General features: G+C 40.4%; 2 protein-coding genes across 19 annotated transcripts in view; one reads left to right on the top strand and one right to left on the bottom strand.

Moving 5' to 3' along the window:
- Positions 1 to 7,569, bottom strand: part of VWA8 (von Willebrand factor A domain containing 8) — a 140,504-nt gene extending 132,935 nt beyond the window's left edge. The window contains exons 1-2 of one of the 6 annotated variants that reach the window (XM_089511040.1): positions 6,962 to 7,569; positions 2,220 to 2,354 (exon numbers count right to left, since the gene is read on the bottom strand). In XM_089511040.1, coding sequence (XP_089367166.1) covers positions 2,220 to 2,252 — 33 coding nt within the window. In that variant the 5' untranslated portion in view covers positions 2,253 to 2,354; positions 6,962 to 7,569. Of the gene's footprint in view, positions 1 to 2,219; positions 2,453 to 6,961 lie in introns of those variants that run through there. The other 5 variants (XM_089511039.1, XM_089511037.1, XM_089511038.1 and 2 more) reach the window with 5 other exon arrangements.
- A 2,219-nt stretch (positions 7,570 to 9,788) lies between these two features.
- Positions 9,789 to 16,402, top strand: part of DGKH (diacylglycerol kinase eta) — a 127,123-nt gene continuing 120,509 nt past the window's right edge. For 12 of the 13 annotated variants that reach the window (XR_016280127.1, XR_016280126.1, XR_016280125.1 and 9 more), the window contains exon 1: positions 9,789 to 10,137. Coding sequence is in view for 9 of the 13 variants with exons in the window: in XM_089511031.1 (XP_089367157.1) it covers positions 9,979 to 10,137 (159 nt within the window). In the remaining 4 variants the exon portion in view is untranslated. Of the gene's footprint in view, positions 10,138 to 12,195; positions 12,291 to 16,402 lie in introns of those variants that run through there. The other variant, XM_089511033.1, reaches the window with a different exon arrangement.

The raw sequence follows: 16,402 nt of genomic DNA, 5'->3' as shown, positions 1-16,402 counted from the left end.
TTTTTAAAATGATACCTTACCTGCAGCTTGAAGAAGTATATTCCAGCAAGAGCAATATCACATTATTTTGTATGCCGTGTAGCTCTAATTGTTAATGTCACTGTTACAGGAACTGGACTTTTTTTTTTGTCCTTTGTAGTGTGGTTCCTTACACAGGAACATGGACATTCAGTGAGGCATAGTGATTAGAGCTGGCCTAGAACTGGATCAAAACAAGTTCAAATCCCCATTTGGACATGAAATGTACTCACTGACCTTGGCCCAATCATTTCCTTAGCCTATCTATCTGTAGGGTTGCTGGCAAGTTAGAAAAAGAGTGCAACGTGGGGAGAAGCACAAAATGTTAAGTTTTTTGGAGGGATGGTGTGGTATAAATGAAATAAATAAATAAACTAGCCTTATACTGAGTGAAGTCATTGTTCAGTCTAGATCAGTATTGCTTAGCACTGAATACACTGATCAGTAGTGGGTTCTTCAAGGTATCCCACCCAACCCCATCCTGCCTAGAATCAAGATATCAGGGACTTTGGCACAAGAAGTATACCAAGCTTCTTCCCTAATGACATTAATCTCCACTATGACCTCATCACAAGAACAGGTGCCTGATTTTTTTGTGGGAAGGAGACCCGAAATAATTTTGACTTATCACATAGATTTCTTACGTACTCTTATGTGTAAAACTGGCGTGAACACAGAAGGCACATTCTCCTGAATGACTAACACAGTATTGTGCTGTTTGTTATGTTTTTAAAAAAATACTAAATAATTAGATTTGTAAGAGGATTTTTTTTAATCACCAAAGGATAGTAGTAGAGAATTCAATTTCTAGTAAGAATGAATGCCTTTTTAAAATGAATGAGTAAAACTGCTGAAAATGGTCTTTGAACGCTGTGTATCATAGGCATTGTAATGATTTTGACTAAAGTACCTCTAACAGATCATAATCCATTACACTTATAAACAGTAATAATGTTGATAATTACAGCACTTATGCTATTTCAGCACTTTACCTTTCATCACCAGATTTCAGATTACACAGAAAATAATTGTACACAAAATGTAATTAAGTGCTTTGGGGGTTGGGGGGGAGGGTAGATTTTCAGTAATTAGGGATGAAATCCAGCCATTTAGATATCCCAGATGATATACCACTGTGTTAAAGCTATTAGTGTCTGAGAACTTCTATCAGATCTGAATTATTAATAATTGTTTTAGAAATTTTGATAGTGTCTTACAAGGTAATGGATGACAGTGTCACCCATCTCATACAGTGTTATATTATCTGTGTTTTACAGATGGAAAAGTGACATTAAAAATACTGGGTGACATCAAATGTCACATGGGTGGGCTTCTAATTGTAAAGTGGGATTTCATCTTTATTTTCTCTCCCCTGCTTGCATGCCCTCACACAGATGCAAAAGCTGCCTTGGAGTACATCTGAGTATTAATAGAGGCTGCTTATCCACAGATTCACATTTTAAAGCCAGTGTAGTAACTATTATTATGAGAATAAGCCATTCAATTCAGTAGGAACTTTGCCGCTGTATGCCTTCAGGCTGTTTCCAACTTATAGCAACTCTAAGGCAACTCTATCATGAGGTTTTCTTAGCAAGATTTGTTCAGGGCCTTTGGCTTCCTCTGAGGTTGAGAGTGTGACTTCCCAAATGTCACCCAGTGGGTTTTTAAGGCTGAGCCAATAAGCCCTGGTCCCATGTCATCGTCCATCGTGAAAACTATTATACCACACTGGGTCTCCGTAGGACCTATTTGCAGGTAAATATGCAGAGATAGACACTACATAAGTTATTACATTATTCAGGTGCTAAGAAAGTTCAGTATCAAGAGGTATAGAGTTACACAGTTCAAACTGAACTATGGGGTAAGAAAGAATCTGAGGCACATGAATGAGATATAACTTGATCCTCAGATGATGATGATGATTTTATTTAATTATATACCACATTTATCCAACACCTCCCAATATCAAGGTGGCTAACAACAAATGCAAAACACTACAATTTAAAAACAATACAGAAGCATTAAAAAGTATAAATCTAAAGTTAAAAACAAATAAACAATTTAAAAAGTTAAAACAATTATGCATTAAAATATTAAAATGTATTAACATCTATATACAAACCGTGATATCTGACCTGCATGGCATTTAAAATCCCAACCCTCTTCAGTTTAAAAAGCCTGACAAGACAAAATGTTTTTACCTGCTGCCAAAAGCAGAGCAGAGATGAGGCCATCCTGGCCTCTCTAGGGAGGGAATTCCAGAGCCCAGGAGCAGCCACCAAGAAGGCAGACTTTCCCGTCCTAGTGTCCTCCAAATATGTTAGAATTCAGCAGGTCTGCATGACAGTAGATTGGGAAGGCTGTCAGAATCAAGAATCAAAGTTGAAACAAGCCACTAGGAATCATCTAGAGCAACCCAGATATCATTACAAAGAATTGGCAAGTTTCTATCACCGTTCTGAAGAGATTTGGACTTGAGCCTCTAAGAAACAAAGAATAAAACAGCTTTTACTCCTGCACTTTCTGTTCACAGCTAGTACAGATGTGGTAAAGAAGTCTGTTCAAGGTGCTTTATTCTAAGCTTACCTTTACAGCATTCTCTTACTATATGGGCTGCACAGTCTCCTTCTATTGTAAATTCTTTGGGTTTCTAGAATATCTTTCTGGTCTTATCTCCACTTCTAGACCTCTGGTCACATCTCCAGTACTGCACCCCACCCCACCAAGCAACCTTTGGGTTTTGTGGGAGCCAGCACAGAGAGAGGGAGATGGCAGAAAAATAAGCAGAAGATGGTCTTTATATTGAAACCATGCTGTTTATTTTATATTTATTATTTTGTATTTCCTGTCGGTTACTTCATACATACTTTGGAAAGAAAAGCATAGTTTAAAGAGTAAAAGTAAACATAAAATAAAGCTGTGTCCTGAGCTCCCACAGTAAATCTACTTCATTAAAACCAAATTTTAATTGCATTAGCAGGTAGAGGAGGCATTAGCCTACTTAGAGCAGAAAGGTGATTGTTTATTTTTCCCCCCTCTCTGTTCAAGTTCAATTGAGAAAACATTGAGTTAATGATATTAAGACACAGCTTGGCAGAAGAATATGCTTGGTATGCTCTCGAAATGAATTGAATGATCAGAAACATCATTAGAATGATTGAACAAATTGAAAATGTGTCATTACAGTTTTTGCACAGCAAATCACTTTGTGTCTTCTACAGCACTGATTGCATTAAGTTCAGTGGGGTTGTGTTTCAGGTGAGTGTGCAAAGGATTCCATTCAACCACATCAATATTGACCTGTGTTAGGATATTATATTTCTTGACAGCAACTCCCTATGGAATCTCCTAACAAATGAAACTAGAAAGAAATATTATTCCATACAATTTATACTTATACTTGTTTACCACCAGATGTGGTAATGACCACCAGAAGACTTCAAAGTGATTGAACAAGGCTTTTTTGTGGGGTGTGGGGACATGACAATTTCTGTAAACAGAAGCAGTTTATCTTTGACTAGCAAAATGCTGGAACAAATAAATGGCCTTCTCCGCCATATTCTGTACTGAAATTTCTAGTAGACATCTGGATGGTTAGAATGACTTTGGTTAAATCCAGCAAGGCAACTCTGATTATTTTAGGTGCCCTTAGGACTTAACAACAAAGCTGTTACTCGGTAATGGGACTGATACAGACACAACTTTCCTGCCATCACTTGTTGACTGTTATAGGGCAAGTAGAACTGGGCTGATTATACCAACAAGCTTTTGCCCTGTTACATGTCACTGTGAATATGTTTTAGTCCTTACCACATTTTGTTTAACTTATTATGTCTATACATAGGTGGTATGTATACATGTGCAAACATCATGGGATACAGAAAGAACTATAAGGGCCAGGGCTCTTAGGGCCAAGGTCAATCCAAGATACAGAATCTTCTACTACATCAGATGAAGGAGACGGCACTCACAAAAGGTTATGTCAAATAAAATTTGAGGCACTAGACATCATAGTAAAAACATATAAAGCTCAGAAGGAAATCAAAATTGTGCTCATAGATGATACTGAAACCTTTGATTATTCCATGAAAAGCAATGGAACATTCTAAAAGAATCTGGCATGCAACAGCACTTGATTATACTATGTATAAGCTATGTATAATCAAAATAAGAAGCTACTGTCAGGAAGGAATATGGAGACACTGAATGGTTTCCAACTGGTAAGATCAGACAAATTGCCTTTTACCATTCTGTGCAATTTATATGCCCAGCGTATCATACAGAAAGCAGGATTAGACACGGAGGAAGGAGGTGTGAATATTGGGTCACAATATTGCTAGGAGAAAAACAGGTACTTTGAAACAGTTTTGATTAAAGTCAAGGAAGAAAGTGGAAAAGTAGGATTACAGATGAACATTAAGACAAGAAATATAATGGCCATAGGTGGTTAATGTAACTTTAAAGTGGATAACCATGGCATTAAAATAGTTAAAGACTTTCTATAACTTGGTTCATTCATAAATCAAAATGAGGACTGTAGTCAAGGAATCAGAAGAAGGCTAATTCTTGAAAGTAATGAAGAAGTTGGCTAAGATCCTCAAGTGAAAATACCAAAGTCAGAATTATCCATGCCATAGTATGCCTATGTATGGTTGTGAAGAAAAGCTGAGACTGAGAAGAAAAGCTGATGGAAAGAGAATCAACTCATTTGAAATGTGGTGCTGGAAAATAATTCCACAGCTACCATGGACAAATTAATGGGTCCGTGAGATTTAGACCCATTTAAAGCAGAGCTCTATAGGAGAGCTCATGTACAGGAGAACTCTACAGCTAACCTGGACAAATAAAATGGGTCCATGAGCAAATCAACTCTCCCTAGAAGCCAAGATGATTAAAGGCTGTTGTACTTTCGACATATCATGAGACAAGATGACTCATTAAGAAATTTGATAATGCTTGGTATGCCGCAAGGCAGAAGGAAAAGAGGAAGACCAAGTGGATTGCTTCAATAAAAGAAGCCACATCCCTGGATTCATAAGACTTGAGCACAGCTGTTAATAACATGTGATTGAGATCTCTCATAAGATCATCAAAAGTCAAAGGTGACTTGAAGGCAATTAACAACAACAAAAGTACTCAATAAGAAATAAATCTCCCTGTGTCTTTCTGTGTTGCCACTGCTGTGTGTGTGTTCAAGTTGTTTCCAGTTTATGTAATTCTTAAAGCAAATCTTTCATGGAGTTTTCTTGGCAAGATTTATTCAAAGGGAGGTTGCCTTTGCCTTCCTCTGAGGCTAAGAGTACTGGACATTAAATACAAAGGCACTGTGATAAATGATCAGCAAATTAGGTGAAAATGGATTTAGCACTTCTTTTAATTGATAATTACATCAGTTGTTATCTACTCTCAGTCTTAGCCTGACAGAAAGGCAAAACAACATGGGGGTTACTTGAGTTAATCTCTGTGCACAATCTGTTATGTCTTTGTGCATTTATTGGGTAAACTATGGTCCAAAGCACACTGCAGAAATAATCCAATATGAGACCGCTTTAACTCTCTGGCTCTATGCTAGGGAATTCTGGGGAATGTAGTTTTATGAGACATTTAGTTCCCAGAATTCCCTAGCACTAAGCCAGGGCAGTTAAAGCGGTCTAAAACTGGGTTATTTCTTCAGTGTGTTTTGGACTCACCCCTCTGGTTCCCAATTGTCCGAATGGTTTCCGATTGGCAAAGGGGTCAGGCAAAGCTGCATCTTATCACCCTACCTGTTCAACATATATACAGAACATATTGTAAGAAAAGCAGACTTGGATGGAGAAGGAGGAGTGAAAATAGGAGGAAGGGATATCAACAATCTCAGATATGCAGATGGCACCATAATACTAGGAGATAACCTCACAGACCTGGAACAACCGCTAAGGAAGATCAAGGGAGAAAGTGCAAAGGCAGGACTACTGTTGAACATAAAGAAAACAAAAACAATGACCACGGAGAATAAATTCAACCTGGACAATGCAGAAATAGTAAAAGAGTTCTCATACTGGGGATCCAACATTTGATAAGAATGAGGACTGCAGCCAGGAAATCAGAAGGTGAAGAACAGGGAGAGCAGCTTTAGAAAAGTTCCTAAAATGCAAAGATATAAAACTGAGCACAAAAGTTAAAATTGTAAAAGCCATTGTTTTCCCTATGTATGGATGTGAGAGCTGGATAGTTAAGAAAGAAGATAGGAAGAAAACTGATTCATTTGAGATGAGAAGAGTGCTAAGGATCCCATGGACAGCCAAAAAGATAAACAAATGGGTCCTAGAGCAGATCAAGCCAGAAATCTCTCTGAAAGCCAAGATGACAAAACTGAGGCTGTCGTTCTTTGGACACATCATGAGAAGGCAAAACTCAATGGAAAAAAGAACAATAAAGTTAGGAAAGGTGGAGGGAAGTAGAAAGAGAGGAAGGCCACATGCTGGATGGATGGCTGTATTAGAAGATCATGGGTATGCGTTTGCAGGAATTAAGCAGACCATGGACAAAAGGTCTTGGAGATGTCTCATCTACAGCATCGCCATGGGTTGCAATAACAACAAATCTGTCTGGATGCTCTTTTAACACAAAACCAAATATCCCCATTATATTAGCCTGGGGCATTTCTCTCATTTGGACTAAAGACCACCACAGCAAGCACTCTTCAGATAATGAAAAACCTGTCTCTTTTTAAGTTTATATTGTCAGGGTTCTCAGCGTTTCAGCTTGTCTGTCTCCACCATACCTACTATGGGAACTGTGGAAAGACTGTCAAACCACTAATGCTTTGGAGGACTATGACCGTCCCCATTTCCCTGTTTCTGGTTTAAACTAGTCTGTCACACCACAAACTCAAAGACAGGAAAATCTTTACACTGGGCATCTGCACCTCCTCCTTTGCGCTAGCTGTTTCTCCACTTACTTACTTACTAGGGAGCAGCTAACAGTTTGTCTTTGGGGCTGACGACAACATTAAAATCCTCCTCATTCCAGTTGAACAGAATGCGATCCTGCCACACACAATTTGTAGGAGTTTGGGCTTTTTGCATGGGAGGGAACGCCTCAGACTCTTCAGAAGCCTTTGCAGTTTGTACCAGAGTATCTGTGGAAATTTGCAAAAACACACATTATGGCACGTGTGGCCGTCTGTTTCATATGGATGTGGATGGCTGTGCATCTTTGGTAGGGAGGTGAATAAATGCAAATAGACATTAATTTGTGCAGGAAAGCGAAAACAATTAACTGTCAACGCAAATGTGCAAGAACGAACACCAGTTTGTTACATATAAACTGGCCCTTAAACTACAAAACTAACAACTCTTCTCTTGTGGGAGGTTCTGGAGTTTATTGTTATTCCCCAAATAAGCATAGTTTCAATGCTTTCCTGCTTTAACAACAAATCTGTGGGCATTTGGCGTAAGCAAAACTGAATGAGCGTTTTATTCACCGCAACCGATAACTTTGAATACATTCATTGATTGGAATTTTCTTTTAAATGTTCAAAATAATGTTGAAACGATTCTGCAAAGGGAAGGGCCAGCAAACCTATAAATGTTTACTCAAACAAGTTTCATGTTCAGAAGATGCAATATTATACATGTATCCAGAGCTATTGTTTTTATATATACATATATATATGAGATATACATAAATGATGTGGCACTGTTATTTTCCTTAGACACTATACTTCTATTGATGCTTCCAATATGTGTGTGTGTGTGTATGTAATATATATATACAGTATATATATATGAGGTGGCACTGTTTCTTTCCTTAGACACTGTACTTCTATTGATGCTTCCAATATATGTGTGTGTGTGTGTAATATATATATACAGTATATATATATATATATATATATATATGAGGTGGCACTGTTTCTTTCCTTAGACACTGTACTTCTATTGATGCTTCCAATATGTGTGTGTGTGTATGTAATATATATATACAGTATATACATATGAGGTGGCACTGTTTCTTTCCTTAGACACTATACTGTACTTCTATTGATGCTTCCAATATAAATGTGTGTGTGTGTAATATATATATACAGTATATATATATGAGGTGGCACTGTTTCTTTCCTTAGACACTATACTTCTATTGATGCTTCTAATATGTGTGTGTGTGTGTGTGTGTAATATATATATACAGTATATATATATGAGGTGGAACTCTTTCCTTACACACTATACTTCTATTGATGCTTCTAATATGTGTGTGTGTGTGTGTGTGTGTAATATATATATACAGTATATATATATGAGGTGGAACTCTTTCCTTAGACACTATACTTCTATTGATGCTTCTAATATGTGTGTGTGTGTGTGTGTGTGTAATATATATATACAGTATATATATATGAGGTGGAACTCTTTCCTTAGACACTATACTTCTATTGATGCTTCTAATATGTGTGTGTGTGTGTGTGTGTAATATATATATACAGTATATATATATGAGGTGGAACTCTTTCCTTAGACACTATACTTCTATTGATGCTTCTAATATGTGTGTGTGTGTGTGTGTGTAATATATATATATACAGTATATATATATGAGGTATATATATATATACAGTATATATATATGAGGTGGAACTCTTTCCTTAGACACTATACTTCTATTGATGCTTCTAATATGTGTGTGTGTGTGTGTGTGTGTAATATATATATACAGTATATATATATGAGGTGGAACTCTTTCCTTAGACACTATACTTCTATTGATGCTTCTAATATGTGTGTGTGTGTGTGTGTGTAATATATATATACAGTATATATATATGAGGTGGAACTCTTTCCTTAGACACTATACTTCTATTGATGCTTCTAATATGTGTGTGTGTGTGTGTGTGTAATATATATATACAGTATATATATATATGAGGTGGAACTCTTTCCTTAGACACTATACTTCTATTGATGCTTCTAATATGTGTGTGTGTGTGTGTAATATATATATACAGTATATATATATGAGGTGGAACTCTTTCCTTAGACACTATACTTCTATTGATGCTTCTAATATGTGTGTGTGTGTGTGTAATATATATATACAGTATATATATATGAGGTGGAACTCTTTCCTTAGACACTATACTTCTATTGATGCTTTCAATATATGTGTGTGTGTGTGTAAAATATATATATACAGTATATATATATGAGGTGGGACTGTTTCTTTCCTTAGACACTATACTTCTATTGATGCTTCCACTATATATGTGTGTGTGTGTAATATATATATATATACAGTATATATATATATATATATATATATATATGAGAGGTGGCACTGTTTCTTTCCTTAGACACTATACTTCTATTGATGCTTCCACTATATATGTGTGTGTGTGTAATATATATATATACAGTATATATATATATATATATATATATATGAGGTGGCACTGTTTCTTTCCTTAGACACTATACTTCTATTGATCCTTGCCATTGCCATTGCTAAGAGTTGGCCAATACTATGGCCATTCCCTGAGGGGCCCAACAACAACCACTGAGGCCTAGTTGTGAGGCTGACACCCCACAACTTTAACTCTGTGTGTGTCTGAAGGCTATGGAATTCTGGTAGTTGGAGTTTGTTGCGGGGCCCAGAGCGGAGCTCTGGGCCCCACAACAAACTCCAACTCCCAGAATTCCATAGCCTTCAGACACACACAGAGTTAAAGCGGGGCGAAACCGGGTTATTATCCCTCCAGTGTGGACGCATCTTAAGAGGAGGAGGAGGAGGAGGAAGAAAATGGCGTCGGGTGTGAGGCGGCGTTGGCTCCTCCTCCTCCTCCCCTGACTCTGATCCCGCCCCGGGAAGCGAGGGAGGGAAGAAGGAGGCAGGGAGGGAGGGTCCTCTGGTGCCGGTGGGCTCCTGCTTCCTCGCCTCTTCCTGGGCCGGAGCCGGAGCCGGAGCCGCCGCCCGGGGAGGATGGCGGGGGCCGAGGCGGGGGCTCTGGCGGGGGAGCCCGGAGGCCCTTCTTCTTCCTCAGCGGCGGGGGAAGAGTCCTCGGACAGCGAAGGGGAGCACGACGGGGCCCCCCAGAAGCTCATCCGCAAGGTCTCCACTTCGGGGCAGATCCGGAGCAAGGTGGGTGGGACACAGGAGGACCGGGAAGCAGCCCCCTCCTCCCGCCACTCGGCTCTCGACGCGTGTCTGCCTTCTTCGCACGTGGGAATGAAGGGGAGAAAAGTGGCACTCTTGTCTTGAGTTTTCATGCAGCGAGAGAGAGAGAGAGAGAGGGACCCTCCAGCGACACTCCCTTCCCTTCCTCCTTTCCTTTCCTCTTCTCTTCCCTTCTCTCCTTCTTCTCTTCCCCTACTTTCCTTCCTTCCTTCCTTCCTTCCTTCCTCCCCTCCCCTCCTTTCCTTCCTTCCTTTTTCGTTTCGTTTCCTTTTCTTATTTCATCTCCTTCCCTTTTCCCTTCTTCCCTTTCCCTTCTCTCCTTTCCTTTCCTCCTTCCCTTCCCCTCCCGCCTTCCTTTTCGCCTTCTCTTCTTCCCTTTTTCTCTTTCCTTATTTCTTTTCCTTCTTGCCTTCCCTTCCCTCCTTTCCTAATCCCTTCCCTTGCCTTTCCTGAGAGATTTGAATGTCTTCCTCCTCCACCTCCTCTTTCCAGCTTTCCTTTCTCTTTCATGTCTTTCCCTCCTTTCCTTTCTCCTCCCTCTCCTCTTCCCTTCTCCCTTTCCTTTCCTTATTTCTTTCCCTCTTTCCCTTCCCTTTCCTGAGAGGTTTGAATGTCTTCCTCCTCTACCTCCTCCTTCCAGCTTTCCTTTCTCTTTCATGTCTTTCCCTCCTTTCCTTTCTCCTCCCTTTCCTCTTCCCTTCTCCCTTTCCTTTCCTTATTTCTTTCCCTCCTTTCCTTCCCTTCCCTTTCCTGAGAGGTTTGAATGTCTTCCTCCTCTTCCTCCTCCTTCCAGCTTTCCTTTCTCTTTCATGTCTTTCCCTCCTTTCCTTTCCCCTCCCTTTCCTCTTCCCTTCTCCCTTTCCTTTCCTTATTTCTTTCCCTCCTTTCCTTCCCTTCCCTTTCCTGAGAGGTTTGAATGTCATCCTCCTCTTCCTCCTCCTTCCAGCTTTCCTTTCTCTTTCCTCCCCTTCCCTCCTTTTCTTTCTCCTTCCTCTTCCTTTCCCTTATTTCTTTCCCTCCTTTCCTTATTTCATTGCCTTCTTCCCTTCCCTTTCTTTCTTCCCTTCCCTTCCCTCTTCTCCCTTTCCTGAGAGGCTTGGATGCCTTCTTCCTCCTGCTGCCCTTTCCAGCTGCAGCCCCATCTGTTGCCTGGCCCTGCCTTCCTCCTCCTCCTCCTCCTCCTCCTCCTGGGGCTTCTCAGGGGAAGAGGCTGGGATCTGGCTGTGTCCTCCTCCTTCCCTTCCCTTCCCTTCCCTTCCCTTCCAGAGGATGACAGTCCCTAGATGGCTGCCCAGCTGTGGTTCTCTCTCTTTGGGAGCTTCAGGCCACAGCTGGAGGCCAGGGCAGAGCTGGGGAGGAGCTCTTTAGGAGAGACTCTTAGCTTGCATCCACACTGGAGAGTTAACCCAGTTTGGCACCGCTTTAATTCTTTGTCTGGCTCAAGGCTATGGAATTCTGGGAGTTGGAGTTTGTCGTGGGCCCAGAGCGGTCTTCAGATCTTGTTTGGTTCCTCGTCAGGTTAAGCCATATTAAAACTGGAGATGTGGAAAGTACTTTGGCGTGTAGTTTGAATGTTGGATTATGACTCTGGAGACCAGGATTCAAATCCTGTCTTGGCTATGGGAAACTCACTGGGAAAGTCGCACTCTCTCAGCCTCAGAGGAAGGCAGGGTAATCCCCTTCTGAAGAAACATGCCAAGAAAAACCCCATGATACGCTCACCTTAGGGTTGCCATAAGTCAGAAACAATTTGAAGGTGCACAACAACAACAACAACAACATAGTGGTTTAATACAAAGCTGTGTTTATATTGCAGGGGATGTTTCATTGTCAAAGGATATGATGCCTTAGGGGTGCTAGGAAGTGTGTGTGAGCATTTACAGTTATTGCAAAAGCAGTCATCTGCAATGGAAATGAAAGAGACAGAGAGAAAAAATTAGTTATGTCGAACAAAGATATTTTGAATGCGCTAGGGAAATGGCTTAGATGAACTGAAAGAAAAGGAATAGATATTAAAAATCAAAGATGGGAACATACTGCACAAAGAGCAAGACGAAATAAAGAAGACTTTTGAGAGGCACTGTGTGAAACTGTTTAAAGAAGAAGCGAATCAACAGGTAAAAGCAAAACTAGATGAAGATTTGGAAGAGCAACAGATAGTAAAATACAATTGGTTCACCCTTGTAGTCCAGAAGCAGTCCTGCATTAAAAATGACAGCTGCTCATTACGCTCTGTCTGTAGTCTTTTCTCTGCGCTGCTCCATCTTCTGGCCTTTTCAAAGGCACTGATCCCTCTCCTGTGATGTGTGTATGCGCAGTGTCTAAAGTGACATTTTCACTGAGAGGACACACAGGCGGCAAAGTTTAAGAAGCTAGACTGGGGAAATGGGTGTTAATTTTTTCTTTGCAATGGGCCACAGGTAATAACAATAAATATTTTGGATAGGAACTGCTGTTAGGTACCGCGTGCAGGCTCTCCGTTTCCCGATTCATTTGCAAAAAGTGCTGCTTACTAAGAAAGCTCTCATGATGCTTTCATCCCTGGTGTGAGTAGCATATTGAAGTGTATTCCTTTCTTTTCTATAGCAGTTACTGTAAGCTGCACAGCCTTCACTAGGCTTCGAAACTTTTCATTTGCAGAGCTTCTCTCAGACTGCATGGTACCAATGTATTGTTGCACCTCAGAGTGGGCAGGGACAAGGAAAGCCTATGGCAAGCATGCGAAGGATAGCAGTTTGCTCATGTGCAGGGCAAAGGGGATGAAATGTAGCTTGGCTAAAGCGTGTTTTCTGAACTGTTGTGAAAATAAGGCTGGAAATACTACTTCAGTAGATAGGTCCCCCCACCCCTCCCTGTAGATGGGCCAGTTTTAAAATGTTCACAAGTTGCTTGGCTGTGATGTAATAAGAAAAGGTTGCAGTCACAGGTTGCTTAAAAAACACACATCATGGGGTTCTTTTTGAATAATGAATAAGATCTGACAGCAGGAAACCAACAGTGAAATGACTTATTACTTGGGATGTTGTGCAGCTAAAGAAAGCACAGTACAAACATATTAAATACCTATGTTTTTAGTATGGGTGAGTTTCTGTGTGGACAGGCAGATTCTGAACACACCCGATGACTGTAGAACAAATGACTTGCTATGTACTTTGGGCAGAGGCCTCTGTTGTTGTGTACCTTCAAGTCCTTTCTGACTAATGGCAACTGTAGGGTTTTCTTCACAAGACTTGTTCAGAGGGATACTTTTGCCTTCCTCCGAGGCTGAGAGTGTGTGACTTTTCCAATGGCACCCAGTGAGTTTTCTTGCCAGAGTGAGTATTCAAACTCTGTTCTCCAGAGTCGTAGTCCAACACCCAAACTACTACACTATCTGGCTCTCCAGTGGCCTCTAGTAATTTTTATAATGTCCATTCCTAACATTTAGTAGCTCTCTGGTGTGACTAAGAAACTGAACTCAGGCTGGGATTATGCTGGGTTGATTTTTATGGACTGGTCAGCAAACATCAGTATTGTGAGCTCTAGTGCTTGTGGGGGATACACACACACACACACACACACACCATTAAAAACAGCAAACTACAAATGCTACAGTCCAACAGGGCCATATGCGGACTTGCCATATGTGGACTTGAGTTCATGCGGATGGCAACCTTGGAGAGACAAAATGGTGCGCGTGCCTGTGGCGCACACGCTGCCATTAAAATCAATGGGACTTGGGCTCCCACAGTTTTTCTCATACACTGGGGGGTCCAGAACATATCTCCTGGGTATACAAAAGGCCCACTGTATTAGGGAATTTCTATGTGTATTTGAAAACACAAATTTGTTTAATCTTGCCATTTTATTTCTACCTTATACTTGTACTGCCAAATTTCTTGCATGGCAAAGTTGTCTATCCTTGTTACAATATAAGAAATCATGTGTATATAGCAACCTTTTGGTGAAGTGATGATGAGACAAGAAGAATACTAGAATGTTTTCACATTTGAACAGAAAACCATAGTTTATATGGGTAGATGTGAATGTTTTAGCAATATAAAGAATGAGTCCTGAAAATATTATATTTAAATGGCAATTACTTTTGAACATGCATGTGGTAAATGTTTACTAAGCCTCTCCGCCCCTTTTGGACCACAGATATCAGCTGTGGGTATGTTGTATGTTAAATTGGTTTGTAACACTTTAAGACTGTATTAAAACAGAGTGCTGTTGTTCATAGAAAGAAGGTGTGTCAGTGACTATTAGCCATCATAGTTTAAATGGAACTGCCAAGCAGGGAATTCAGGAAGCCTTGGTTTGCTCCACCAGGGTTGTGGTTATCTTCTTAAGTAACGCTAGGAAGAATGTGGACAACTTATTCTGACAATTGTAGTTTGATGTCAATATAATAGTCTTTAGGAAACATATGTTAACTGGCTTTCAGGCTAAATGCTAAACAGTTATTGTTATACCAAATTGGGAGTACATGAGTAAGAGGAGCAATTGCATGATCTTTGCATGTATGAGATAAAATGTCAAATGTGTTAATTAATGTACGTATATTCTGTTTCTTAAACATTTCCAATTACCAATATCACATACATTGATGACACCCAAATCTTCCTTTGTACTTCAAGAGTTTTTCCCATCTGTTGCCACCAACTGACATTTCTGCTTGGAAGGTCAATCATTCCAAATTAATTAAGTTCAAAACTGAACTTCTTATCTTTCCTGTCAACATTTGTTTTGCCATTTAAAACCTCATCCTCCATGCCCTTGTCTGTCTATTGATAAGGAAGGGACAGGAGTAACTCTAGAGCTGGAGACAGATCCTGATCAAGAAGTGAAAAAGTGTGCAAAGTGAGACTGGGGCCAGAGGCAGGAGGGTAGACCAACAGCAAAGAGGCATGAAAAGAACAGAGGAGAGTAGGAAGGGGGATCTGGGACAGAAAGGGGAACTGGGAGAAGTGAATGATAAGAAGAGAGGGTGAAGTGGAAGGAAACTGGTCCAGGACTGAAGGAGACAAGCAGGAGCTGAAGGAGGTTCTAAGAACAGGGGCTGTGATGGACCAGTGGAGCTGTGGGATACAACAGGAGACCCCTCTGTAGCCTCTGAAACGTGAAGAACACGAGTAAGAGGCTCTACAGGAGACCTTTAAGATGTGAGGAAGAATATAAGGGAAAGATGAAAAAGCTGAGAAACAAAGGGCCCGAACAGAGAGGCCAAAATAAAGCTGCTTTCGGTCACTTTGGAGATATGCTGTTTAAATGATGCATGCTGTCCTAAGGACTGGAACATAGCTTTGGCACAGCTTCTGGCCTCTTATGTGTCATTTAAACAGCATACCTCCAAAGTGACCCTAAGCAGCTTTATTTTGGCCTCTCTGTTTGGGCCCAAAGTTTGGTGCCTAAAGAGACCAGAGTAATGTATACTGCAGCCTTTCCAAAGTGCCTTTTCTCTTCTTGAGGGTCCATGGCATGTGTTATATTTGAAGTCTCTTCCCCCACACAACCCTGCCCAGTCTCCTTGATGCTTTCACCCTCCCTCCACAGTCCTCTGTTTGGTTTTCTGTTTCCTCCCCCACGTTTTGTACTTCCATTCAGCACTGTACTGTTAAAACAATTTGCTTCTTTTGGTGCGGTTCCCATGTGATACCCTCCTTTCATAGCTATTCTGCCTCTTGGCCTGCTCTTGGATCATTGACACACATTATCATTAAGGTGCCTATTACATGCTAGATACATTACAGAAATACAACTACTGTACCACTATAAGTCCCTGCTGATAGGATTGTAGTAGTAAAGAGTAGGAGAGTAGAGTTGGTGGGAAATGGAAAATTTGCTTAGCCTAAAAGAGAGTTAAATAATATGTTAATTAAATTAATAAAAATTATGTTGAGGTTTCTAATCAGAGGTTGGGTGGCAATCTTTCAGAAATGCTTTGCCTATAAATTACTTTATTCGCTGATGATTCTTGGGGTTCCTTCTGACTCCAAATCTCTGTGGTTTTGTTAAAAACATATTTTGTGGTGGTTCCCAAATATAAATCCCCAGATGCTTTCTGACTACAAATTCTGCAAGTCCCAGCCAACATGGTTAATGGTCAGACCTACTGGGAATTGCAGTCCTTCATCATTCAGGGACTTTAGAGGAAGAACAACTGTGGTTGTCCTACTGTAACAAAGCCAAACTGAATTCTTCCTCTCTCGAGGCTTACATTTCTTCCCCTTCCATTGTATTCGTCATG

The sequence above is a fragment of the Sceloporus occidentalis genome, unplaced genomic scaffold (genome assembly GCF_023333645.1).
Source record: "Sceloporus occidentalis isolate IW3139 unplaced genomic scaffold, rSceOcc1.0.p SCAF_2, whole genome shotgun sequence".
NCBI lineage: Eukaryota > Metazoa > Chordata > Lepidosauria > Squamata > Phrynosomatidae > Sceloporus > Sceloporus occidentalis.
The sequence above is the reverse complement of the archived record's forward strand: the minus strand, read 5'-3'. Positions and strand labels throughout refer to the sequence as shown.